We start from the raw sequence: 26,799 nt of genomic DNA, 5'->3' as shown, positions 1-26,799 counted from the left end.
TGATCAGACTAAAAGATCGGCAATGAAAAATCTTGCACACAGTAGACTGAATTTCCATTGCTTGACCAGGTGGTTTAGTACTCTTTTTTGTCAATCGTTTTCCTGATCATCTGACTTCAGTTGCACCATTGTCCATGGTCATTTCGCACGGAGATCCTAGGCGACTGCAATCTCGAATTAGAGCAGGTGTCGGCCGGCAACGGCCAGATTAGTGATCAGGAGTTAGGGTCTTGGCTCCATTTGGATCAACTAAAGGTTGTGGATTAGGGCTTTTAAAGCTCTAATTAATACAAACAATTTAGCTTTTGGATCTATTAAACTTTAATTTCACAATCTCTAGTCTAGAATGTAACAATACCATCTTCTCTATCAATATACATTCACCGGCAGTTTAACCTGCCGGCTTCGGTTCAAACAACAACAACAACAAAAAAATACCACATGCTACCTCCATTTGTCGGTATTTTACCAGCTGCCCACCGAAGGGTATACCCAAGGCGGTAAGTTTAGGTGAGGAGACGCCGAGATCAGGAACTCGAAGGTGCAAGGAACACAAGACTTTAGACAGGTTCGGGCCGCGAGGCGCGTAATATCTTACGTCCTGTATAGTGGTTTGTATTCCCTTGGGTATAGAATGATGTGTTTTGAGGAGGCTCCTGCCCCCCTATATATCCGGGAGGTCAAGGTTACATGAATCCTAACCAACACTAGCCGGGGAATCATAACCGAATACAACTCGAGTAGATTCCTTCTGCACCGACTAGCTTTATCTCCTACTCAAACGAGTAGAAAATAATTTAAATAAGAGATAAGACAGGCTTTATCTCTTAATCCTGTTTAAACTGCGTTATGTACACAGCCCGTAGCTCTGGGTCTGACAAGCCCCCGAGCTCTTCGTAGCTGAGTACTGCAGGCTTCTCGAGTACTTTCGAAGCAGTCTTCGGCTTCTCTTGGACCTCCGTCTTGAAGTTGTTCTTCGAGTACTTTCTTGGCTGCATCAAAGCTATGAGGTGCTCATGCCCCGAATTACTTCTTTGGTATGGTGTGCGATTGAAAAATCGCACTCCATATGGAGTAGCCCCCGAGCCTTAGGTTGAATCAAAGAATCAGGCTGGGGGTCGCATTAGTCTTGAATCTTCCTTACTTACTTTTTAAATAAATTTGAAAAATAAGTAATCTTCCTTACTTACATCATCGATTGCCGCGTGATTGGCACCTGGATGCCGATTTCTTCTACAGGAGCTTCTCGAACTCCTCCTGCGTCGTTGACTTCTTGCCTCGCGAGGGACGATCTACAGCCGCGATGAGATCATCTGGCTTGCGCTTTCGGGGTGGACCCGAATAGTCCCGCTGGCTCTTATCGTTGCGGTTGTCATTTGGACACCTTAGATTGCTATCATTGCGCCTTGGGAACCGCTCCCGCATCTTCTCTTCCTGCTCGGACCAGTCGTGCATCATGTCACGAAGCTCTACAACAGTTTTCGGCCTGTTCCGCCCGAAGTCTCTGTAGATGCTTGGATCGGTGATGCCGTTGTAGAAGCAGTCGATGATGTCCTCCTCTGAGATATTCGTAATGGTGGCACGGACATCGAAGAAACGGTGTGTATAGGACCGTAGGAGCTTGTTACGTTCCTATTTACATTGAGCAAGATCGTGACGAGTACCTACACGAGTGATCGCCCCCTGGAAGTTGTCGATGAAGACCTTCTTGAGCCGCTCCCAGGAGTCGATCGAGTTGTTGCTGAGGCTCTCCAACCACGTGAGCGGCGTAGGGTCCAAGGCCATCGGGAAGTAGACGACCTTAGTGATGTTGGAACCCCCTACGACTTCAATGGTGGTGGAGTAGCAACGTAGCCATTGCTGAGGAGCTTGCATGCCATCATACTTGGTGATGCCGATCGGCTTGAAGCCCTCAGGGTACTTGTAACTGCTGAACCGTGCGGAGAAAGCTGGGAAACGGTCGCTGCAGTCAGTACCTTCTGTCTCGACTTCTTTGCGCACTTTGCGCCTGGAATCGATCACAGACTGCGCATCGCGTCCTTCATTGATTCACTGGCGCAGGTCTTCTGGAGGAGGCCGGTGATTGGCCTGTCACGGGTTACCCCCTGGAGGTGGCTGCTGCCTCCCGCCAGGGGTCTGACTCTCGCGAGCGTTGTCGTTGTTGCTGCGCTGAGGTCGAGGACAGCCGCCTGCCGTTCGACTGTGAGCCTAGCTTCGGCTCTCGCCCACGCGCTCCTCCGTGACGGTAGACGCCGGGTTTTGCTGATTCAGCTGGATCCAGGCCCTCTGTGCGTAACGAAGTGCTTGACGCACGTTTGGATCGTTACTACCTCGAGTATGGCCGTGACCCTAGCGATGTTGGCCACCGAAGTCCTGAAACCCCGCTCTCTTACGGCAGCGAATTCGGCGTCAAGCTCGCGATGCATAGACCGCATGCGCTCATTGACCCTCCTTCAGCGGGCTGCGCGAGCTCTGTTCCTGGTCCTCCGCGCCTCACGATCGGTGTCATTTTCGTCACCGGCGTTGGCTGTGGCTTCATCTTCGGATACCGCATCAAATTCGACGATGGGCAAGTCGCCATCGTCCTCGCCTTCTTCCGCCATCAGCATCTGGCGTGAGATGAGCTTGTCAGAGCTTGCGTCGACTAGCTCGGTCGACTTCACCACGGTGGCTAACGGCCTGCCCTCCTGAAAAGGCAAAGGCTCGAGGTGTGCCACAAGTCGATCTTCGGCCTCGAGTAGATCAGAAAGTTTCATGCCCTTCCAATGCACAAAACGCCCCTCCGGGGTGCAGGTGATCATCAGACCGTTGGCACAAAAACAACCCGAAGCCCCCGACGAGCGGTGGCTTCAGGCTTTTAGAGTAGAGAATCCAAATCCTTCTCCAATGTGGAGAGGAACTCGGAGGTGTTGGCCTCCTGAAGATCAGTGGCCAAATCGCGTAGGCCGAGTCGTGATCGGCTACGCGAATCCTTAGATTGGAACAAGTCCAACCTAAGGAAAGTTGTTGCAGCGCCGGATGAAGTCGCGCCGGAAGCAGACTCCTCCTCGATCCTCGTTGCGGACCCATGAATTGGCAAATCATCGAGATCATCAACAAACTTGTCGAGGTCGCTTTGAGAAACCGCCGCGGGGGTTTTCGGCTTGCTGTCGTACCATGTCGACGAGGAATCGACAGAAACTGCCCGCACCATCTGCGATGCAGACCCACGAGCCAAAAACAAACGTCGTACCCTGAGAAGGTACTGGCATGGAGAACTGGAAAGATGCCATCGAGTTCGCCGTGGATCTTTGATGCGCTCCCCTACCTGGCGCGCCAGTTGTCGGTATTTTACCGGCTGCCCATCGAGGGTATACCCAAGGCGGTAAGTTTAGGTGAGGAGACGTCGAGATCAGAAACTCGAAGGTGCAAGGAACACAAGACTTTAGACAGGTTCGGGCCGCGAGGCGCGTAATACCCTACGTCCTGTATGGTGATTTGTATTCCCTTGGGTGTAGAATGATCTGTTTTAAGGGGGTCCCTGCCCCCCCTTATATATCCGGGAGGTCAGGGTTACATGAATCTTAACCAACACTAGTCGGGGAATCGTAACCGAATACAACTCGAGTAGATTTCTTCTGCACCGACTAGCTTTATCTCCTACTCAAACGAGTAGAAAAATAACTTAAATAAGAGATAGGACAGGCCTTATCTCTTAATTCTGTTTAAACTACGTTATGTACACAACCCTATAGCCTCGAGTCTGACACCATTATCTTTTAAAAGCTTGTGCATGGCAAAAAGACCAAACTGCCGATTAAAATTTACTTAAAATTGTCCACCATTGCCATTTACTTACCCTACATCCCATACTAAGTTTATTGTGGCCTAGTAATTTTGAGAGATATAAGTATTAGTAATTTCTTCTATGCAAAATAAAAGAACTTGTTTATATTCTAACACTATACAGTTAACAATTGCTCTATACACTTTTCCATCCACATATTATTTTCACTTTCTATCCTTCAAATGTGTTTGATATTTGTTTAATTGAACATAAAATATAATCAAAACTTTCCCACATAAAGTAATTTTTTTTGCAAACTTCTATGTGTATCGGTGGTGGTTGCGTTGGTTTGAAGTCAGATAGTTGGAGACCGGCCGGCTTGGTCAAGGCCGGTCGGCCTGACTCTGGCTCGGCTCAGCCCTTCATTGCACTGACTTGTCTATCAATGCGTGCATGTCATCCAGGAAGGCGGTTTTGAGCCTAAAGAGCAGAGTAGACACTGCATGTGGGTCCATCAATCCATGGCCTAGGCCTTTCGACTGTGTGATGCACAGACGTGTTGATTGCTGGTCAGGATGACTTGTACTTGTGTTTTTAAGTATGCAGGTAAAGATTGGGCATGAGAGGCCATAGTGGCAGGGCGGCCGGCCTGAGATTTCTCCCATTTTGGCCAAGTTTTGCACAGTGACCTCCTAAGATCAAATAAACCCCAAAACTTGTGAAACTCGTCAGATTATGGCCATAAAGATATGAAATCTGGAGAAATGTTGGTGGTAAAAATTATGAGAATCGACCGCCAACACACCCCCACACCTAGACTTTGCTCGCCCTAAGCAAAGGGTAGATTTAGATCCAGAGGATCAAGCAAAGTTATTTCTAAGATTTCCCTCGTACCTTGAATTCTGGGTTGCTAACACCTTTACTTTCACCTATTGAACCTCAAAACAAATCAATGAAAAATATGATTCCTTTTCTTCTCAGTGCTTGGAGAGCTTCGCAAAGTTTTCAAAATTCGGAGGCATACTCTCATTCTCTCAAGCCACTCAGTATTTCAAGGTATTTGATCCTCACAAAGGCTTTTCATGAAGCCTCACCTACCTCTAGAAAGACTGTATGTGGAGCTTAAGGTAGGGATAGAGAAGTGCATATCTTTTCCATCTTTGTTGCAAGATCAAATAACTCGTCGCTAAGAGATCATGTCAACCATAAACTTTGGTCAAGTGCAAGTAAGTAGAGAATGAATGTCCTTGAGTGTTGTTTGACTCTAGCTTCTTCCATCTTTCCCCTTTCTTCTTCTTGTTCTTGTTCTTGTTCTTCTTTTTTCAATTCAAGGGATGAAGAGCTGCTTGAGAACCACATTTGCTGGACTTTATTCGATGGATGTGTACGTGCATGACCAATGTAATATAATGTAATATGGTGAGCATGCTATGTCTCATAGGCAAAGATGTTTGATCAAGCTCAAAATGCAAAAGATAGCTATGTGGGTTCAAAATTATATATTTATGGCTCTGGATAGAATTTGGCAAGGTTGAGCATGAATAAGAGTTGCCTCACTTTTCTATTTTAAAGCTATTCATTCAAATTTCAATTTTATTAACTCAGCTATGGATTTGGATGAAAATCAGGAAACAATAAGTCAAAGGATCTGGGCAGGAGGCCGACAGGTGGGCCTGGCCAGCTTGGTATGTAAAATAATAGAAATAGCGTTTTATTTGAAATCAAAACTTTCCCACATAAAGTAATTTTTTTGCAAACTTCTAGCGTGCATACTATATGTTTAAAATTGCAAGCCCATGAGCGGAACAGGTTATAAAAATTCAAATAAATACAAATAAAAATATAAATAAATAGGCTAGTTATAAAAATACAAATTAATGAATATACCGGGACTTTTTTAAACTAATATTGAGGTGGATCTTGTTACGTACAATCATATCAATCATATAGAGATAACAATGTAACTACAAACACTTAGTCATTCACCAATTGCCTGTTCTTTTTTTTTACTAGCAAATTAGGTATGTATCCTTACACTTATTATGACTTTAGATTTATTATCATTTAATGTTTTAAGGAGGAGGTATTATTTTAATTACAGTTTGCCCTCAGGTTGTTATGGATGTTTCCTGCCTTCCTGTTCCTAGCAAAGAACAAAAAACTGATAGTGGCAACAGAATAGCTCATGGTTATGCCAAGGGTAGAGGAATTCAGATTGGGGAAGAACTAGTAGGCCATAACAACATTTAAAAATGACATGAACCTGATTCTTGAGCAAGGACCAGGCAACTTCAGGCTCCAACTTTCTGACATGGTGGTATGGTTCCTCCGCCATCATCCCTCGGGCGACCCTGGTATCCCTTGTGGTGACAAGTACTCGGCTACCACGAGCAAGGACGTTGACCAAGGGAGTTTTGAGCACACACTGCCATGCTTAGTAGTTTCAAACATCATCAATCACTAATAAGGTCTTATGCCCATTCAAGACTTCCTTAGAGTAAGTATAATAGTAGGCTGTAAGCATGCTGAATGCTGAAGTGGAGGAGAGAGAAGATGAGAGAGAGGAGAAGCGGACTGAAAGCTTACAGCCAGCTTCGACGTAAGAACCAGAAAACTTTATGCGAGAGACAAATGGACCATATATTAATGATTAAGAACTAACTATTATACGAGTGCACTGAGAGATAGGCTGCAAATTGCTCTTAAGGATTCGCTCAAGTGCACCCTTTGTATTTGTATTTCTAGCTGCTTGGTGATCCCCTCCAGCTTCAGCGATGGTTCTCTATAACAGCTCAATCTTATCAAATCCTTTCGTTAACGCCCAACGATATTTTCTTTGTGAACTCTTGTTGTATGATGTTGTTGTTGAAGATGTTCTGGGCAAGAGTGGTTTAACCGATGCCACCAACTCCCACAATAGCAAAAATCAAAATTTTCTTGTCTCCATGGCTAGTTTCCCTACCCTGTGTCATCATCCGCACTAGATTCCTTGTGTTCACCTCAATCTTTTCACCGACCACACATGATCCGTCGAGCTCCCCCGATGTCTCCCTTTTGGAAAGATGAGAGGATACCAGCATTCGGTTGCGGTCCTCGTACAAACCAAGGTTGATGAAGTCGAAAGCAGTGCCACGGTTCTTGATGCCATCTAACCTCTTGTTAAGTTTCTTGATCCTGCTGCTGATTTCATGGGCATGGAAAGGATTCCGCATGCAAAAGAGCAATGGATTGAAGCACCCCGCATCCACACCTAAGATCCATCTGCAGCATGCATGCAGTCATCTGAACACAAATGATTGATTGATGCAGAAAAGTTTCACTGTCTTCTCAAAAAGATTCAGGCTCCGTTTGGATGAGATTGTGGTTTGAAAATCTAGATTTTCAATAAAATTTTAAAATCTGGATTCCGGATAAAATCCAAATGGTGTGTTTTGGATCTTTGGATTCTAGTAGCTGACTTTTATGGATGTTTGATGCATACATCTCTTTTTTGCCCTTGCTAATGTTTTATGTTGCTTAGGGGTGACCATGGGCAAAATAGTAATTTTATCATCCAATATATAGTTGCTAGAATCTACCCTTATCTAACTTAATTTTAGGATTTTGAGAATTCCAAAATCTAGATTCTAAAATCTTCGTTAAAATCTGGATTTTGGATTCTCAAAATCCAACTGTATCCAAACGGGGCCTCAATCTTCTATTGTACAAAAGGAGGATCGAAGACCAAATAAGAGAACTAATACACGCCATCAGTCCCCCGTTAAGCATAGGATTACGTTTTACCAAGGAAAAACGGAATTGCCTGCAAACCCCCAAAATATAGGATAGACGGTGCGCTGATTTTTCTCATTTGATGAGTAGGTCAAGCGTGTTTAGCTCACTTGCTGCGTGGCTTAAGAAGGAAGTTGTTTTTTAAAAAAATATAGGATAGACGCAGACACTCACATAGGACTGACGAAGTCACCATAGGTGTCTTACTCTCGATAGGCACGCTGGCGGTTAAATTTTGAAATAAATTTAGAAAAATGCAAGCACCCACGTCGAGTCGTGAACTCGAATTTGGGTGGACAAGTTCCACCACAGGAAATTTTACCAGCTGAGCTTGCTAAGTTTGCAATCTCCCGATGCTTTCAACCATCATGTAAAAGAGAAATGCAGAAAGTGCACGCCACAAAACAAACTGGTCTAGTAGCTGTGTTGTATTGCCTAGTATGGGTTTTATATTTTTAATGTAATCGACAGCTCCCTGCGAGTTCACTAGAAAAAGTCAGCTGCCAGTCTCTGAACAATGAAAGTAATGCGTCTCATATGTGGTCTAGAACCATGGTAGATAGCTCGCAGCAGCTGGGTCCGTAAAAAGCTTAAGAAGTTAGCTAAATCAGCATAAAATAAAAGCTTACGAAATTAGCTAAACTAGCATAAAAAAATCTTAATAAACTAGCTAGATCCACATAAAGTATAATTTTTATCGTAAGAAACCCCACTAGTTAACCACTAGCACCAGCGCGGCCGAATTTAGTTAGCAAACTACACATGCTGCGTACAGTACTATGCACCCAATTGAGCTTGACTTTGACCTAGTAAGCGATCGTGTTTTGTCTGATGCAAGTCCAGAAACAATTATATTTGATCGGTTCTTACACAAATGGGGTCAGTGAGCAACTTTATTAAAAATAAACCAAAAATAAAAATAAGTTTATACGTCGACAATAAAACATGGTGCAATTAAACATGCTAAACTTAGTGCTTGACAGAACAAGTGAACAACAAGCCTTGATCATTTTCACATTAAATGTGTAGTGTCCATTGCCTTTCCTGATTTTAAACTTAGCAAAATTCGACCTGGGGGTTGAACTAAGACCTCCAACTCTTGACAAAGGGATCCTTCAGGCTACAACTTCAACTATTCAAGAGTCCTTCAGGCTGGAGTATTTGGACTTCACGCAATGATCAGATTCTTAGGGGGATCTAGTCATCTATGTTTAAGTTGCAAAGACAACTTCAAAAAAGAATTTGGTCTGCTGTTATATAGAGCAAAGAACCACTACTTCCTGGCAATTGAGTCATGGCTACATAGTCTTATTTAGTTTACCTTATCTTTCTTTTTTTCCTATTCTCTTGATGTTTTCCTTGTAGTCTCGTGCTCTGGATTGTTTTATTATATAAATATATCTAGTAGGGGGCAACCCTCCTAATTCTTAGATATATATAGAAGTTTATTTGCTAGTAAGTCATAGATGATTTGTAACTTAGTACTCCTTCGTTTCAAATTTTATATCATTATTATGTAACTAAGAATGCCAAAACGACCTATAGTTTGGAATAGAAAGAGTACTATTAAATCTTATTAGATGAACAATTTTTTACCACAGCTCTCCAAACAACTTGTGTTCTCAGCAAGTTCTTGATATTGCTTGCTGTGGAGGTAGAATTAGTAACTCCTTTTTATCTAACTTCTCATGCTTAGATCTTGACTTCAGTTTTTTCGAGAGAATTTATTCAATTGTTGTACTTTTGAGTTTCATTATCGTTGTGCTCGTCCTAGGTCTAGTCCTTGTACAGGTCCAGCAGGTGTAAGCTAACGCCATGTGGTGGTGTGAAACCACCAAAAGAAAATTGATCGAGCCATCGCTACTCCGCTTGCGCATCATGCCTGAAGGTCCCTTGTCGGGGCTTGCTTACCAGGCAAATTCGATTGGAAACAGAAGCTCACGCCTGTCCTCCTGTTTGAGTAATCTAACCTTTTTCCCCAAAAGAAATAGCAGGTGACCAATGCCAGCATCTTGATCCAAGAAGAGACTGCAAACATTAGGCGCTAAAATCTTGACCAAAGCCATGATGGTCTTCACGACCTATGAAAAGCGGAACCGTTCCTTATTCAGTGCAGTATATACGTAAGATTCGAAAGAGCTGCAGTTTCTGTCAGGGAAAGCGCTGCAGATGCATTAGAATAATCATGACATAAACCTTATGTTCCCTACAAACTTTTGTTGCTAGTCTGCACAGGCGTAAGAGCAGTAATCAACTCGAGAAGTCGAGAGAAGGAAGGACAGCAGAGTAAACACATAGATTAACCGAAAACAGAGCAAGTCTGCACTCGTCGCATCTATGACTGGATCTGCCACAGCTTATATAGCCATCTCAATTATCTGACGTGAAAGGAACAGAAATTGCATCAACTTAACGCTAGCACAAATGCAGAGCACTCAAAGGCACTTTGACGTTTTTTTTTCCCGAGGAACCTGGACTTTGACATTACATCCTTGATGGTTCATTCTATCGCTGCTGTCTGCTATATCTGCCTCCTACAAGTTGTGTGCACGCTGAATACACCGCTGCTTCGGTCCATTGGTCTGATGAGGGGGCAATGCCGTCTGCCTCGACCGGAAGAAAGCAAGAAATTAGAGCAAGCATAACAGAGTAACAGAGTATCTGAAAAATAAAGTATATTAGATGAAGTAGCAGCAGTTTTAGCTTACGTCGAGCAATGGCAGAGAAGCTGATATTTGTCTCGAAGCGGAAAGGATCCCTTGTGTACAACATGTACTTTTTCCTCGGAATGCCTTCGTCGTCTGCATATGCCTTGACTTGATGGATATGGCTGAACTTGTCCCACTCAGGACCATGTTTCCCTGCTGCTATGGAAGTGAGCAGCGGTAAGCTGCAGTCCAGTAGCATAAGCCTTGGCTTTACATCCTGCAGATATCTGGGGACTGTTTGCATGTCATAATCCTCCAGACTGAGTCTCTGTAGTGCAGCCAAGCCCTCCAATACCTTCATCTTTGGACACTCGACGATGACGAGCTTCTGCAATTTTGTTAGATTACTGATCCTCTCCAGGTCAGTATCTCTAAACACGTCAAAGTGAACAACAGAAGCAAAGTTCTCCAAAGAGCACACGTGCTTGACATCATATATAAATAATTTCTTCAAAGCCCTTGCGTGCAAGGCAAGGCTAGGAGGCACGCGCCTCTAAGTTGCACTTCTCGAGTTTAAGCTGCGCCAGGATAGGCATGGCTTTCACTTGCTCCTGCCACTCCCATTCCTCCAACTCGACCAGTCCAATAAAATCCAGCCTACCTCAATCTGGGAAACGAAGCCCCTACCTGGGAATGGTTGTGCCAGTGATGGTTTGGTTGTAGGAATTCTGGCCCAACACGCTTGATCGCTGGGGCATGAATGATCTGTAGGAGTTCCAAGCAGGGGAGTTGACACAAGCCATTTGGAAGCTCCGTGCAGCAGGCCAGGTCATCCATCGTTAGAATCCTCAAGCACCCAAGAGCCACAACAGTTGTTGACACCATCCACCTTGGGAGCCGCTGACCAAAGTACCCTCTGATTCCGAGGGTTTCTAAGCCAGACGGAGGGTGGAGCTCATTAAATACCTCCTCGATTCCTCGCTGCTGCTTCTCAGGAATGCCGCCTTCATCTTTTACCAACTGGCCATCATGTCCGATTCTACTTGTGCATTCCAACCACAGATAGCTCAACCGCACCTTTTCATCAATCCTGGCCTTTGTTGCAAATGAGGAAGACGACACATTCTCCAGGCTACTTATATTAAGCCTAGTGAGCTGGGAGAGAGGTCCCAGTTCTTCAAGGCTACACCAATCACCATCCATGTGCACTGGAAACCCATATAAATGTTGGAATCACTCCCTCTCTAGGTGGTGTTTATCACAAACACCACGCACTATCTCTCTGATGAATACGCACACCGTAGGAACAAAAGAAGCAAGTAATTTTGGTTGGCTCTTGCTGCTCAGGCCTCACCGTTTTCTCATTATATAAACTGAAGTACATGTAAATGGATAACAACCGGCCAGTCCACTTGGCCGGGACTCACGCCACATCTCGGTACATGCGGAACGTGCAAGTAGTAGCCATGCAAGAGCCCAGTCACTAGGTCCTATTCTCTTGCCAAAAAATCTCTTCGTGGCTTTGACCCGGGCTGGAGATCTTCATGGACTTCCACACGTTTACATGCACAACGAGCTCCTAATCTCACGTATATCCTATACAATTCACACACCATGCACTTGCCGTATCACACAGCATGGCCTCACGCCTAACTAGCATGTCTACTGCCTAGTGATTCAAGGCATCAACTAGCACATATCACACGTCGAGCTGAGTGCTTGATCTACCAAAACCTGCAGTGCTACCATGTATAGAACACACGCATATTTATTTTTACATGCAAACTAACAAAGTAAACATGCAATGTTCTAATGACAAGATTAAATCTAACAATAAAATCCTCAGATTTGTTAGCCCATGAAAACCCTGAGGTATGCTACTTATTCCTGTGTCACGAAGGTTAAGAAACCTCAAGTGTTGCAACGTTACAATGGAATTAGGAAGATTCACCAGACTGTTACAACCAAGAAGGCTAATATACTGCAGGAATTTCATCTTACTAATGTTTTCAGGCAGCCTTGATGTATTAGTGCCTTCTATGGATAAATACCTCAAGTGTTTGAGTTGATTCAAAGATTCAACTAATGCATCAAAATTTGCATCTTCTACATGTAGTGTCCGTAAATTTGAAAAAGCAAGGAATGAATCACCAGGCTTGATTTTTATAGGCCCAACTGATAATAGTGTTCTCAGTGATGTCTGTGCTTGTAATGAATACCATTCTAACTCATCTGATTCTGATGCTCTTATTTCCAGAGATAGGCGAAAAAACTTTTGTGAATCCATTTTCTCAGAAATACCAGTTTGCTTGTTCTGTGCTACTAGTGCTTCATTTCTAGCCAAGTATCGAGCAAATGAGCGGACAACATCATGCATGTTGCAAACTACTTGATCAACATAGTTTATATCAGGCTCAATAAGGTTCCTATGTATCAACTTGACAAAGTAATCTTTTCCTATTTCCTCGAAGTTACGTGAAGTTCCATGAACAAATCCTTCACTAATCCACATGCCAACAATGTCATCGGTGAAGAACACTCTGCTCTTGGGAAGGAGCGAGTAGTGCAGAAAGCAAGGCTTCAAACTAGGACTCAAATCTTCGTAACTAAGATATATTGCATAGTTTAGCTCTTCAGGCATTTGGGATACTGACCACATCGAGTCATTTAGGACATTTTCCCAGTCTCTTTGGCTTGTCATTTTCTGGCGCAGGAGACCTCCCATTACTTTGATAGCAAGCGGTAAACAATCACATTTTGCTATAATTTGCATTCCAGTGTCCTTGAGCAGTTCAATCTGGGCGTCGTCATTTTCATTTCCGACTACCTGCAAGAAGCTCATGCCTATTAATAATTTATACTACTACTACCACTAGTGCCAGAATGTTTGGATATCCCTTCGTCACAAAAGAATGTAGATGTAGCTTACAATTTTGCAGTCTATGACTCAAGTGCGAGTGCAAATTTATAATAAGTAAGAGAAAAAGATGCAACTGTTCATTCCAAGAAAAAAAGAGTAGCAAAATTTTGACACTATACTCGCGGAGGTCATTCACTTATGTTAGAAGTAAATAACCAACAGATTTTAATGACTGTTTGCATTTTAGCCACGACCTCATGAGATCAAATGAATACTGAGTGTCTTGACGAATCGTCTCTTCTTTGCTCGTAACATTGTTAAAGTAATTCGCGTATAAATATTTTGTGTTCCACGTAGGACATCCTCGTGGTATAAAACTTGTGTACAATATGCCATTGCGAATTTTACTATTTTTCCTAAGTTTACAATTGTATATTAAAAAGAATAAAGCCCAGCGAAAGGGTCTCAAGCCTATTAGTGAGAGCACCTGAGTAGCCTCCAGTAGACCTAGGTTTGACTCCTCGTAGAAATGGATTAAAAAAACATGAATTAAATAAAAAAATAGGTAGGAGCCTCCCTTGCTGACTTCGGTCAATAAAAGAATAAAGTGCAGGCTGAAAATACAACAACTGCAACCATAACAACCCAACGAAAATCTGAAGCGTCAAGAAAGGATTGAAAGTTAATCTCGATGTCAAATGGGAGAAAAAGTTTTGTAGAGCCATATGAGTATCAGATAAAATTTTGTAGTGCCATATGAGGAATCAGATTTTTATTCAGTGCCGTATCGGAAATTTCCTCAAGAAACTTAAGCAACAACTTTGGCCGCATAGCCAAACTTATTAAACATGTGCTACAACATAACCCACCACGACAACACTCCAACACCTCACACCCCTCAGCCATAGCAAAATTCTCAAACTCAAAAAACCACTGCCAGCCACTACAACAACAACCAACAACGATCCTCAGTCCATCAGACGCTTGACTAGAAGCTGCCATGGAGGGCCAATCGTTGCTGCGACACCAAGTCGCTATTGACCTTAGGTCACGCACAGTCTTTGAAACTCCAGTCATGGTTCTGCATTATCCAAAAAAGCAAGAGAGAAGTAGACTACTGCACCATATAGGGAAGACTGTTGCCATCGGGATCCTGCATTGTAGTGTCTCTGCAACATACCATACTCCAATCGACAGAAGAAAACCACCAGATCTGCAACCTCTCCAAGACTGCCTCGCAATCGCCACCACAAAAATAAAACATGTTGGGGCCTCACCTCATCGGCCACTACACTCTACAACTCGCTCTCATTTCCTTTAAAAAAGAAAACACACGTGGGCCTTGCCACATCCGCCACTAAACTCCACGCCATGGATCTATTTTTGTATCAGCATCGGAAGAGTATGCAATGCTGCTCAGCAGCACTAAGATCTCCTCCAACTTCTAAGCTAACACCAAAAATCTAAGATGAACTGCAAGCACAGTCGTCCAGAAGCTGGCATATAGTCACTACCATCATGTTGGCACACCATCACTGTCACTTGTGCTGTCTTGCTACAATGTCTCGCTTCAAAGTCGCCCAGGCCAAGCCTGACTATACGCCGCAGCATGCTGCAAGCTAAGTTACCACCATGCCATTGTTGCTGCAACCGCCATCATATACCGACATTGTTTCACACACCATTAGCCACTGAAAGTAGGGCCAACCGCTGCTTTACGATATCAGCAGCCTCCAACAAGCATATGGAAACCTGGAACTGCCACCACATCATCTGAGAATCAACCTTTAGAAGCACCGGCACCAGATCAATGGACTCAAGCCTCGGTGTGCTCCTTCCTCTCTCACCACTACAGCCTATGCGAGTACATCCACTGGAGTTGGATGATGTGACTAATCACCGATCCGCATCCTTGCACATCATCCTCTACAGCCACCGCCAACACCACTTTGCAACCAAGCGCGGTCGTCTCTATGTGACATACTTGACCACCTCAGCTACTGCCGCGCCTCCTCGATGACGTCTTGCAGGCACTCACTATGCCATTACGCACAGCCACCACACGTCACCCCGTGTCATCCCACCATAAACCCTACACGGCGTACCACCTACCCACAACCTCCGCATGCTACCTGAAGTTATAGAATCCATTCGTCGTCAATGGCGCCCCGTGCAGCCTACACCATCGCCACAAACGGTCACCTAGCCCACCTAGCCTTACAAAGATCTTGGCCCCACCATACAACCGCCCACATGCCGTACTCCATGGTATGGTGCCGCCTCCTGCCTCTGCGAGCTTAGATGTCATAGAAGCCACATGTCTTAGCATGGAATCCAGATGCTAGGAGATCAGATCTAGCTCCCACTTCACCGTATCGGCACCGGCAGCTGAACCTCGTCACCCCATGAAAGTCGAGCGCGTGTGCCAAAGGAGGCCCTACCGCCACCTTCCTTGTGGCTTCTGGGCTTTCGGTGGGCTACTCTGGCAATTGTAGAAGTAGGTGGAGCGGTGGCAGTAGCCTGGTAAGGATAATATAGAGGCTAGTTTTTGGATGCAATTTAGGTTTACTATGTTCCTATGTTTTCTAATTAGTTTCATAAGAATCCACACACCATTTGTACTATCTTCATTGTCAGTATTAACCATGGCCCATTGGGTTGGCTTGCAGGCGGGCTGGGTTCTTATATGAGCCCGCAAACCCACCCCACAATATCGTTGTTCGCGACGCTCAAAGCCCAACTACAAATTGTTTACAGGCCACTGTTGTCCATATTGTGAAGCCCACTGGATAAGAGGAGAAACCTGCAAGCATCGCGAACCCTATGGCAGCGTCAGCCGATGCACTCAGCAGCTCCGCCCATCTTCCCGAGAGCGCATGCCCGGACTCCCAGAGCGCATGCTCTTCCTCCTCTCTCGCCCCTGCCGTCTGCTTGCCGTTGCCGAGTGACAGCCGTGCTGTGCAGGTCGTATCGGCACCTGCTCACCGGCATCTGAGGCATCTAGATCAAGCGTGTAGTCTTCTTCCCCGAGGTGAATATTGGATCATCACGTGAATGTGATTGGCCCCTAGTTGAACTCCTCAGATGTGCCTTTTCGTCTGATTTGTTTAGATGTACGGTTCTGGGTCCTTCCTTGGTTCTTGCTTGATTAAATCTCTAGGTGTATTGTACCGTGCAAATGCTATATAATTGTGTGGAAGCAGCTGATAGAAGGCCAAAGCACCTGGGCCGATGTCTCTTTTGGTATTGACAGAAGGTTGAAGCACGATGCTTTTTTTACCCAGATATGTGGATCCAATACATATATCTAGTTTCCACCGCTCATCTATATATATTGTGCATTGCTTAACATGTTACACTATGCTTTATAGGGTTTTCCTTCACACCGATAGGTTTTGCCATATTTCTGAACTTTAGGTGTTTTGTGTTTCATATTTTATGAATCCTGCAGTGGTGGATGATGCACTCTACTAAATATCTTGTACTTTCACATGGCAACAGATGTTTCCTGAAATTTGCGTGTGAAAAGGTTCAGTACCACAAGTACAGTCGTGCTCCTGCTAAAAAGGCTGATGATGGTAACTGGGAAATGCTTCTCCCTTAATAGAACTATGGAACTGAAAGTTTGATTCTGATTTTGACGCGGCTGTTTTGGCTCATAACTATATCTTCTTTCCATTTTATTGCAGTACTATAAAATCTGCAGCTTGATTACTAAACGGGGAAAGAGTCAGCATTTGGTGCCATCATGACTCATAAAGTGCAATACTAATAACGCAAATGTGTTCATTATTGTTCTCTTTTGTCTTGTTCTGAACCTGAGAGAAACCATTGTCTGTCTATGTGTGGCTTGTATATAATGTTTCTTGTTATTAATTATTTGCAGAGATTTCATATAATGTATGTTCTGCCCATTTTGTTCATTATTGTTCTTAAATCAGAGCTCTCAACTCTTAATAACTATGTCCAGATGTGAGCCAATAACTTTCTTTGCTCTGATCAAGATTTTAGTAGGCTAATCAGTAGCTGCTCTGAAATATGGTAGACTGTTAATCCAGTTCTGATCAAGACTTCTCTGTTCAAACATTCAGATTTGAATAAACAAGGTGTTCAGAGGGATAAAATACTCTGTAATTTTCCTATGGAGCTTACTATCATTAGTGTAATAATCTATATTTATTTGATTCGGAACTTAAATCCAGATCACCGTAGTGCCTTATTGTTTATTGGGGAAACAAAAGACCCTTGTGAGGTCTGACAATTCTTGAAAGAAGAAGCTACCTGTTCTTGTTTATCCATGATGCATTAGTGATGTATTGTATTCTAATTTGATAGACGAAAGAATGATACATCTGTTCTGAATGTTGAATTTTTTTCAGCAACTATACTCATTATTACTTGTTTTGGTCAATCTTATGGACTAGTAGAGGGGGCAGGCAAGCTAGCTGCCGATCCTTGAGGGATGTGCGGGACTAAAATTTCCATCCACAAAGTCCGCAAACTATTTATTACCCGCATTATTAAACTCTAGCCTGCAAAAATTGGTTTGCGGCTGTCCGCAACCCACTCCGCCTGCAACCTGACCATTTGGGTTTAAAATTTCAGTTGGAACATGTGGAAGTTTGGATCCTGCCAGCAGTACTAAATCTCTACTATCTCTATCTCTACCTATTTCTAAGTAAGGATTAATTCCTTGATCAGTTTTGGGCTTGGGCTATATTTTCATTTCGTGGCCCGAACTGATCTCTCCTTCCTCCACGGACCGTTTCTTTTCTTTCTCTCTCCCACTCATATTATCCTCTCCTCCCCGAGGTGCTTCATCTGCGTCGCCACTCACGCGCCTGCTCAGTGCTCAACATCTCGCTACCCGCCGCCGCCACCACCCCTCACCGCCCATGCCCACGCCATCTCGCCACCCCTCACCGTCCATGGAAGCCCCTCCCATTAGAGTTGGCGCGGACAACGGCGGCGGTCACTCCTCACCTTAGCATCGATCGGCGTGCCCATCTGCTCCTTCACCAAGACGCCCGGACCAGGCGTGCGGTGCTGCCGGTGGCAAGCGCCTCCATTGGAATCGAAAACGGATGCATCGATCTATTGCGTGTTGGGATTGAAGTGGTCGTTGACTCAAAATCGATGTCCTCGCCGCAAGCCGAGTCCGCGACCCCTCGTGCCTTAGCATCATTGAAGAACCACCGTCGGAGTAGCCGCCATGGTCGGTCTATGCCATCATCGCCTCTCCATCCTCAAGAACTTGACGCCGAGCATGGCTCCGGACTATCCGTTAGCTTGTAATGGTCCCATTACATTATAATTGTGATTTTAATATTCGTATGATAACATAGTTAATAGGACTGACAAGTTTGTAAGATAAAGTTTTGTAGGATTTCTAGGTCCTATGGATGGAGTCCAATCTATATATAAAGATGGTCTGATTCGCTATTAAGATGTCTAAGGTATAGTGAAAATGCAGAGGTAGAATATATTTAGGGTGTCCAAATGACTGCACCAATGATTTGGACAAGTGTTAGCTGAAAACAGGCGACCGGTTGAACCGACGGCATTAAATATGAACTGAGCGGTGCATTGGTAATTACAATAATGATCAAGTGAAGAAGAAGTCAGTAGCACCGGTTGAACCGACGCTATGGACATTAGGCATCGGTGCAATTCTCAGTTGATCTGGTGTTATGCACAGAAGTTCTAGAAGGTTTTGGGTAAAAGTGCCTTTAGCACTGGTTGAACCGACACTCAGGAAGAAGATGTCGGTGCATTGGTACTTCATGTGCCCGAAAGGTTTTTCAAGATACAGAAGCATACAGAAGCATTCGAGAAACAGGGTCTTCAGCACCGGTTAAACCGACGGTGCGTCGGTACATAGCGCCAGTGCAATAATGTCAGCAGAAGTGAATGTTGGAGTTCAACAGCTAGCAGCCAGGCCAAGTGTGACCGGTTAAACTGACGGTGGCGACCGGTTTAACCGACGCTTTATATTTTTTGGGGTAAAAACAAGCAACGGCCTTTTGAATAAAGATGGCAACGTGTAAAATCCGCGCGGATACACCCTTCAGATACCCGTACCCACGAGCTAAAACTCACGCCCGCACCCGCGCACGCTACCCACCACGGGCACAGAAACACACCCGTACCCACCGCGGGCATGCTCGTGTACCGCAAACTTAAGGAGCTCCTGGCGGCGGGTGGTCCACAGCGCCGAGGAGGACCCCCACGGTGAGGAGGCCCCTCGTGGCAGCGCCGAGGAAGGCCCCCGCGGCAGTGTCGGCGGTTGGTCCAGGCCTCTAGTGGCGCCGAGGAGGCTCCTCGCTGTGGCACCGAGGAGGCCCCTCGTGGCGGCGGCGGTCCAGTGGTAGGGGCACCGAGGATCCGAAGGCGGCGCGCTTGGCGAGGATACGGGGGCGACGAGATGGCAGCACGAGAGGGTAGGCGCTCGGCCGAGAGGGAGGAGGGAGGAGGGGGCGGGCCGGGTGCACTGGCGGCGGCGTGGCGCCTTCTGCCGCGGGGTCAAGGTGAAGGGCTGGGGGGACAGGGTGGACGGCTCCTGGTGGCGCACGGAGGGAGGAGGGAAGAAATGTGGAGGTTGAAACCCTAACAAGAACTTATATATGGAGTTTTTGCCCACCTGTCAGCTATTGAAGCGGGTATGGTGGGTTTACGGGTGTGGATATCAATTTTTCATACCCGTGAGCAAATGCCTGTTGGGTTTAGAGTTGTGCCCGTACCCGTGCCCGCGGGCATATACTTAAACCCGTATCCGTGCCTGTCAGGTTTAATATCCACGGGTACGTGGATATTTCCTACCCGTTGCCATCTTTACTTTTGAAGCTGGGATTACTTAGTGTAGCAACTTCTCTCTAGTTTTCTAGTCTTTTATGAAATAAGTCGATCGATATCAGAGTTACAAGTTGGAATTAATAAGTCAACTAATGATCTCGCGTGGCTAGTGAAGGACCAGATAGGCGACCAGAGGGGGGGATGAATGGGAGCCTCAAAATTCGATTTGAAAAACTGAAGAGAAAAGTCCCGATTACACCCAACGCACCTCGAACAAAGAGTATCAGTACCGCATAGCATAGGACGGCTATCAGCACTAAGAGTATTCACTCTCCGGAGCCAAAACACACTCTTAGAAGCAAAGCGGTGAAAAATCACACAAACACGCACACACGCGCAACCGAACGGAAGCTGATCAGAAAGAAAACATCGAAAGCTCAACTCGTCAAGAACTCGACAAGACAGAGTTAGTGCATAGATAAAACAAACAATAGTAGTAATAGAATTAAAACTAATTAGCAAGAGCACTAAACAACTAGTTTGTGTTTTGCTTTTTCAGGATATAACTAAGCAGGAAATTAAATAACCTAGAGCGAGCAAATAAATCTAGTGAGGGGACAAACAAGCTACAGCTAGAAAACAACCCTAGAACAAGAGTTAACTACACATCTGCGACCTAAAACAAATCTAGCAAAATCAGTGAAGAAAGAAAAACTAGTTAGGCAATTCATCAAACAGTTGCTGTGCGTCAAACATGCATCCTGAACTGCTACCTCTACTGTCGCCCGGGGTCACTGGAATTTGCATATCAACTAAAACAATCAAATTGCTGCTGCTGCCGTGCAAGCTGCTTACCCTAGGAGTCACCGTCATGGGCCACGCGCAGATCGAAGCCGGCCTGGACGATGCTGGGCACTGTCTTGAGCTGCTGCTGCAGAAACACCCCCCACCGCTGCTCACCTCCCTGCTGCTTGCTGCCTCTGCGCACCAAGGCCAAGGTGCTAGTGCTGCAGGCTGCCTGTTCTCCTTGCACGCTGCATAGCAGCCACTGCTGCAAGCTCCCCAGCGCTTGGTGCGCTCCCCCTGGTGCCTGCGCAAATGCAAAACAAGAACGGGAATCCAAACTACAGCGAGAAAAACAACACGAATTGAATCGGTCCAAAAACCTGGAGGGCACTAGGAGAGAAGGGCCTCCTTTCCCATGAATCAGTGATACAAGCTCTCAAAATTCCATCACCAAATCCTAACCCTAGAGGAAAGAAAAGAGGAGGAGAGGAGGAACCAGAAGAACAAAAGAAAAACAGAAGGGGGGGGGGGGGGCGACGGGAACTCCTAAGCTACTGAGTTGGCTGCCCTCCTCTCTCTTTTAACCCCTCTAACTCTCTAGACTAAAGACTAAAATACCCCTAGACTTAACTAGACACTAGAAAGCCCGTAGGGGCAAAACTGGAAAAGATACATTGGACTCATCCGACGGCCGAGGTTCTTTCTTCGAGTCGAAGTCTTCTCCGCGATGCCGCCGTGTGGATGAAGATCCGGTCCGCGGTTTTGGAGGGTCCGCAAAACCCGGGTAGGTTGCCGGTTTTGAGAAAACCGCCAAAACTCCACGCGCGGGAAGATTCCCGCCTCCACGCCGTGGCCCTAGACGCCGTTCCCGCCTCGGCCTTCTGACGGCCCTAGACGCCGCCCGACGCTCATCACCTCCTCGCCCGCAGCGAGGCCCTAGACGCCGTCGACGCCCGTCGCCTCCGTCAGTCCCGAGACCGACGCCTGTGCCTCCACGACTTGGCGTCTTCAACCGCCGTCTGCCTCCTCGGTTTTGTGGCGTAAACCAAGAAACCCGCCTTCCGTCGCCGCTTGCATCCTCGATCCAGGAGTGGACGCCACAGCTGCCGCCCAGCCCGAGCTCCTCCACGGCAACTCTACGTCGACACTCGACGCCCATGTACCTGCAATCCAAAGACCAAGCGCACGATCATACCGCACGGTTGACAATTCACTCATCACAGGCAGGATAGAGTACTCAACATTCCTCAGCTAGATGCCCTTACAGATAGGATCGTCTGGTGGTGCTGAGTCAAATCAGCCCGTAAACAGCAGCGCTGCGCTGTCACCGCGCTCGAACGAGGACTTGGCGTATGAGCCTGATATTTGTGGCAGATTTAGAAAAAGAAGAAAAGCATATAAAAATGATCTAGTGGTGGCGGCGACACACATGTGGTGGCGGTGGCATGGTGTCGACAGGGTGGCGTTCTGGTGGAGTGGCAGTTGGTGGAGATGCTGAGGCCATTTGTGGTGGATTTGAGGAGCTGTGGTAAGTTGAGGAGGGGTGCCGGTGGCGGCAGAGCGACAATGTTGGGGGCATGTGTTGATTGCTCTACCCAACTGGCCATACGTTAAGTTCAATTGAGTGATGCGAGGCGTTGTGCGGACGTGTTTATATGTTCCAATCCAACCGAGACTTTAAGTGGTCACTGGTCGACAATGTCCGGGGTAAAAACTGAGTTCACTGCTGAGCTTTAGTTACGGAGATCAGCAGAGGAGAGGCGTGAGTTACCCACCTATGGCATGCAATTGCTCGTACTAATTGAGCAGCGAGTTTAGGTTGATTACAGCGTGCGTCCTCGTTGTCCAACTGACCCCAAATTATATTCCTCTTGCTTTCACCAATAAGTGCAGTAACAAATGGCTTCAGCATCAGCGCCTAGTATGGATCCCCAACAACCATGGACTGTCCACCATTGAATTGATGCCTGGTCCACCGCTGTAGCTGAGACCATCATTGCTGCCGGTCCAAGGCTCCAAGCCATCAAGCAAGGGCTTGCACGTCAGGCGTCGGCAGAAGGGCAATAATGGAGCCGACCAAGAAGGCCTGGGACCTGCAGGGGAGGACGGCACGGTGGTCTCAGAATCTGACCGGCGCCGCTCCCACTCAGCAAGGGAGGTGGGTGCATCCGTGCAAAGTGCATGTGCCAGCGCCTATTGGCATGTGCAGCGGTCGAGACGGCAATAGCAGAAATTAACAGCAGCGTACAATCTCCATGGCGACCAGGAGCTGGGAGCTGGTCATAACATTATTGATCAACGACCTGACGAAGTAGCTAGGGCAAGCTGAGCAAGTATAATTTCGTGCAGCCGATGGACAGAAAGGTCTGTCACCACCTGTACAATTATCGCTGTTCTCTGACGATGCAGGGCAAGCAGCGTAAATGCATCAACTGCTAATGCAAATGCAGAAAACATAGAGGCATGTTCACAATTTCACGTCACACTCTTGAGCTTTCCTTTTGTTCCTGCAGCCTCCCATATCTGGTCCAATACTGCTCCTTCGATCCATTGATCCATTGATCCATAGCTAGACGACGATAGGCATTGCACCTGCACGCATTTCCCAAATATGTTGTATTAGATGAAACAGCGCAGCAGGCTACTTGAATTGAAACGTATGTATAATTTAACGTCCACAGGAATATACTTGCATCGTCGAGAAGGGCAGAATACTTAAATTAATGGAACATCACGAGATGCTCAGGCAAATTTACCTGAACCATAAGCGGAAGGGCAGACCTTTGTCTGTCGAAGCACATCGTCCTACGGGCCTCTACTGCGTGCTCTGGAGCAAGAACAAGGAGGAAACACTAGCGGCCATGGCATCAGGTCATCTAGAGCAGAGTAGAGAGCAAGGTGATGCAGATGCCGCGAGTTGTACTAGTACTTCCGTAATCTTCAAAAGCCAAGATGAAGATAAGGAGGCCGGAGGTCGGAAGCACAAAAATAATAATCAGCAAGTGTGAGGAGGACGCCGCGAGCCATTCAATCACGTAACCTAGCTACCTGATTCCACGAATGAATACTAGTAAGCAAGAACATTTGTAGCAATTATATTTGTCAACATATAATTTTGAAATGTTCCATCATAACTTACCACTTATTTACCATGTACTAGCTCGATCCCTCCGTCGACGAATATATATAAGGACTTGTTGCATTTGAAACCTGTCCAAAAGTATAAGGTATTTTCCTTATTTCCTCCTTACTCTGTTCTAAAATTTCCAAAAGTGCATGTATTTCTAGATAGAGGGATCGGAGTAGCAAATTGTAACAAAGTGCATTCGAATCATATTTGCTTCTCGCGGTTTTTGTATCAGTCAAATTTTTTGACCTTCGACCGGATCTTGATTAAATTAAACAGTCGCCGAATCAATGCATCTTTTAATCCACCCAATTACCTACATGTTTAGTGCGTGCAATAGCTACTCCCTTTGAGCAAGTTGTCAACGCTAGTTCCCCGACTACTAAAAAAATTATTAGATCTTTCACTTTTGTCCATCATATCCCTTCTCTCTTTAATACTGCACTCCACTCACGCCACCAAGAGAAGGAACGGTTGCAAAGTTGCTAGTTCTTTGTATACATAAGACTGTCTATATATCGAGGCAACGAAAAAAGATATATATATATATATATGTATATATGTATATAGAGTGACACATTCAGCATTTTTTCTTTGTGTAATAATAAATTACTGGCATGCACGGGGATCCCTTTACCGCTAGCTAGTGCTACTGCTTCAGCGAGAGGATGGTTTTGAAGAGGCCAGCAAGCACCCCGATGATGGAGAGCACGGCGCCGATGGTCTTGTAGTTTTTGTACAAGAATCTGTGGACAGCCATCCACGCCCACCTCTGCCTATACTCCTGGAGGCCTCGGAAGACCTCGTAGTAGCGGTGGCCGACGCGCAGGTGCGGAGCGGCCCACTTGAAGAACTCCAGCGTCCCCATGTCGCTCATGGCGCTGTTGATGATGCCCTTGCCGCGCAGCTCCTGCACGTCCTCCTCCCGGTTCACCAGAAGCGCGACGACGGAGATGTAGGAGCTGACGGCGAAGTTGTCGGCCTGCGTCGCGCCCACGCACGCCTCGTACGCCGCCATGTTGATGAGCCAGCACGCGGTCAGGTCGTTGAGGACCACCGGCGCCAGGGAGAGCTCGCCGAAGAGGCCGAGGCCCCGCCACTGCCGGTTTGCCATGCTCATGTCCCCGAATTTCTTGGTCTTGCCGGCGGTCAGCTTGACGCCCATCTCCGCGAGCTCCACGGCGGTGGTGGAGAGGGAAGACAGCTTGGGGACGAGTAGGCTCTGGGTACGCGCCGTGCCTATCTGACGGCGATGGAAGAGGCCAAGGAGATGCGGCGGCTTGTTGTGGTGGTGATCATCGTGATCATGCTGGGCCTTCGGATTAGTTGAGTCGTCGTTGCCGGCCTGGAAGGCTGAGGCCATGAGAGTGAGGAACCTGTCGACGGGCACACCCGGCCTCAACTCCATGAGAGCCTCGAGCACCAGCCAGGGGATCTGGTTCTCGAACAGCATCACGTCCCTGACGATGGCGTCGATGCGGGTGTGCACCTCGGCCCTGGACATGAGCGGGTCTAGCTCCGCCGGGGCCTTGGGGTCGTCGGGGCACATGGACACCATGAACTGCAGCAGGAAGCAGCCGTCCAACAACAACATTTCTGCGAAGTTACGGTCACCCTCGTCCACAGAAATGTCGTCGTCAGAATTGTCGTCGTAGGGATTGACCATTCTGTCGCCGCCGTAGCACTCGCGGGCAGATGCGGCCACTGAAAGGATCTTTTCTTGAAGCGCCTCACGCGGTTGGTTCGACACCCGGCCAAACTCCTCCAGCGCGGCGTCCTTGGCCTCCTCCATCAAACGGAGCCGGGACCAGGCCAGGCCATATGCACAACGATGGTAGGGACCTATGGTGACGACCAACGGAGCGCGGACGTCGTTGAGGCCGGCAGGGCGGTCCTTGCCTGTAATGCCCAGCAGGCTTGCCTCCACCCTCTGGATCGTGGCACTGCTCCTTCCGACTGGCATGTGATACGGGTAACGGAAGGCTGCTTTAGGTTTAGGTAGAGGTGGAGGCCAAGACGGGCGACGACATGAAGGTGGAGGCGGCGGACATGAAGCTTTCGGACGAGATTCGTCGTGTGCAGAAAGTGTAGTGGATACCCTACTAGAGCAGCCGGACTCCTCGCCCCGTCTCTGTGACATGGCCAGGCAAACTAGAGTTGCGATCGACTTGCGAGGAGCTAGCTAGTCAAGACGATGCATATATAGGAGACCGGAGTGGTCCAAGTTAGAGAGAGCCTTCACACCATAATTCTGTTTTCACATGTTGTTTATTTTACATTCCAAATTTAAAGATCGAGATCGTGACTAGAGGATGAATGGAAGCCAACAATATATAGCTATCTAATATCTTTATAAGGGAGTATGAAAAAAGCACCATGTTTGCCGAAGCTATAACTTACCATGTTAATAAAAAAAGAGAAAAGAACCTACACCATTAGAATTTATGATGATCTAACAGTCTATCTTAAACCAAAGACACATCACCTTTGATATAGCGAGTAATAAATAGTATAAATGCTTAATTAATAATTATAGAAAATAATAATTTAACCATCATATGAATTGGGAAAGCAAAATGTCATGCCTAAATAAAGAGTTCATGTAAAATACAATTAGTAAAGTGCAATTTTGAATTAAAAATGTGCCTCCACTCCCAAGGCCAAAAATTGACATGTCAAATCAAAATTATTTATAAGAAATCAAGATTCACTGTCAGAACAGTTGTATATATTATCTCCACAACCAAGATACATGATTGAAACAACTACTATATATATGCACTTCCAGACCATCCGAGATATGCATGCAGTTCCTCGGAATGCCTTCATCATCTGCATATGCCTTGACTTGTTGGACATGGCTGAACTTGTCCCACTCGGGACCATGCTTCCCAGCAGCTATAGAAGTGAGCAACCATAAGCTGCAGTCCAGCAGCAAGTGCCCTGGCTTTATATCCTGCAGATATCTGGGGAGTGTTTGCATGTCATAATTGAAACGAACCGGATTTCCAAATCGAGAAATCCAACTCCCTGTATTACTGTGATAGTC

The 26,799-nt window shown here is 46.2% G+C and overlaps 2 protein-coding genes, 1 long non-coding RNA gene and 1 pseudogene across 4 annotated transcripts; all 4 read right to left on the bottom strand.

Annotated features, from left to right (window-relative positions):
* Positions 1-9,945: 9,945 nt before the first annotated feature.
* On the bottom strand, positions 9,946-11,388 carry LOC112902606 (annotated as a pseudogene).
* A 556-nt stretch (positions 11,389-11,944) lies between these two features.
* LOC112902024 (putative disease resistance RPP13-like protein 1) lies at positions 11,945-21,147 on the bottom strand. Its single transcript, XM_025970920.1, has 2 exons — positions 20,693-21,147; positions 11,945-13,012 (listed from the first exon to the last, which is right to left on the bottom strand). The coding sequence occupies exons 1-2, from the start codon at positions 20,708-20,710 to the stop codon at positions 11,960-11,962; spliced, it is 1,071 nt and encodes a 356-aa protein (XP_025826705.1). The 5' UTR covers positions 20,711-21,147; the 3' UTR covers positions 11,945-11,959.
* Positions 21,148-22,945: 1,798 nt separating this feature from the next.
* On the bottom strand, positions 22,946-24,001 carry LOC112903447. Its single transcript, XR_003230808.1, has 3 exons — positions 23,763-24,001; positions 23,380-23,671; positions 22,946-23,215 (listed from the first exon to the last, which is right to left on the bottom strand). It is a non-coding gene; the product is annotated as an uncharacterized LOC112903447 (long non-coding RNA).
* Positions 24,002-24,266: 265 nt separating this feature from the next.
* Positions 24,267-25,933, bottom strand: LOC112902085 (UPF0481 protein At3g47200-like). 2 transcript variants are annotated; one of them, XM_025971000.1, is made up of 2 exons: positions 25,424-25,933; positions 24,267-25,384 (listed from the first exon to the last, which is right to left on the bottom strand). In XM_025971000.1, exons 1-2 carry the CDS (start codon positions 25,888-25,890, stop codon positions 24,400-24,402), a joined length of 1,452 nt encoding a protein of 483 aa, XP_025826785.1. In that variant the 5' UTR covers positions 25,891-25,933; the 3' UTR covers positions 24,267-24,399. The 2 variants fall into 2 exon arrangements, with proteins under 2 accessions (XP_025826785.1, XP_025826783.1); XM_025970998.1 differs by having other exon boundaries at positions 24,267-25,933.
* Between the last annotated feature and the right edge of the window lie 866 nt (positions 25,934-26,799).

The sequence above is a fragment of the Panicum hallii genome, chromosome 8 (assembly GCF_002211085.1).
Source record: "Panicum hallii strain FIL2 chromosome 8, PHallii_v3.1, whole genome shotgun sequence".
Classification (NCBI taxonomy): domain Eukaryota; kingdom Viridiplantae; phylum Streptophyta; class Magnoliopsida; order Poales; family Poaceae; genus Panicum; species Panicum hallii.
This window is presented reverse-complemented; position numbering and strand designations above follow the sequence as displayed.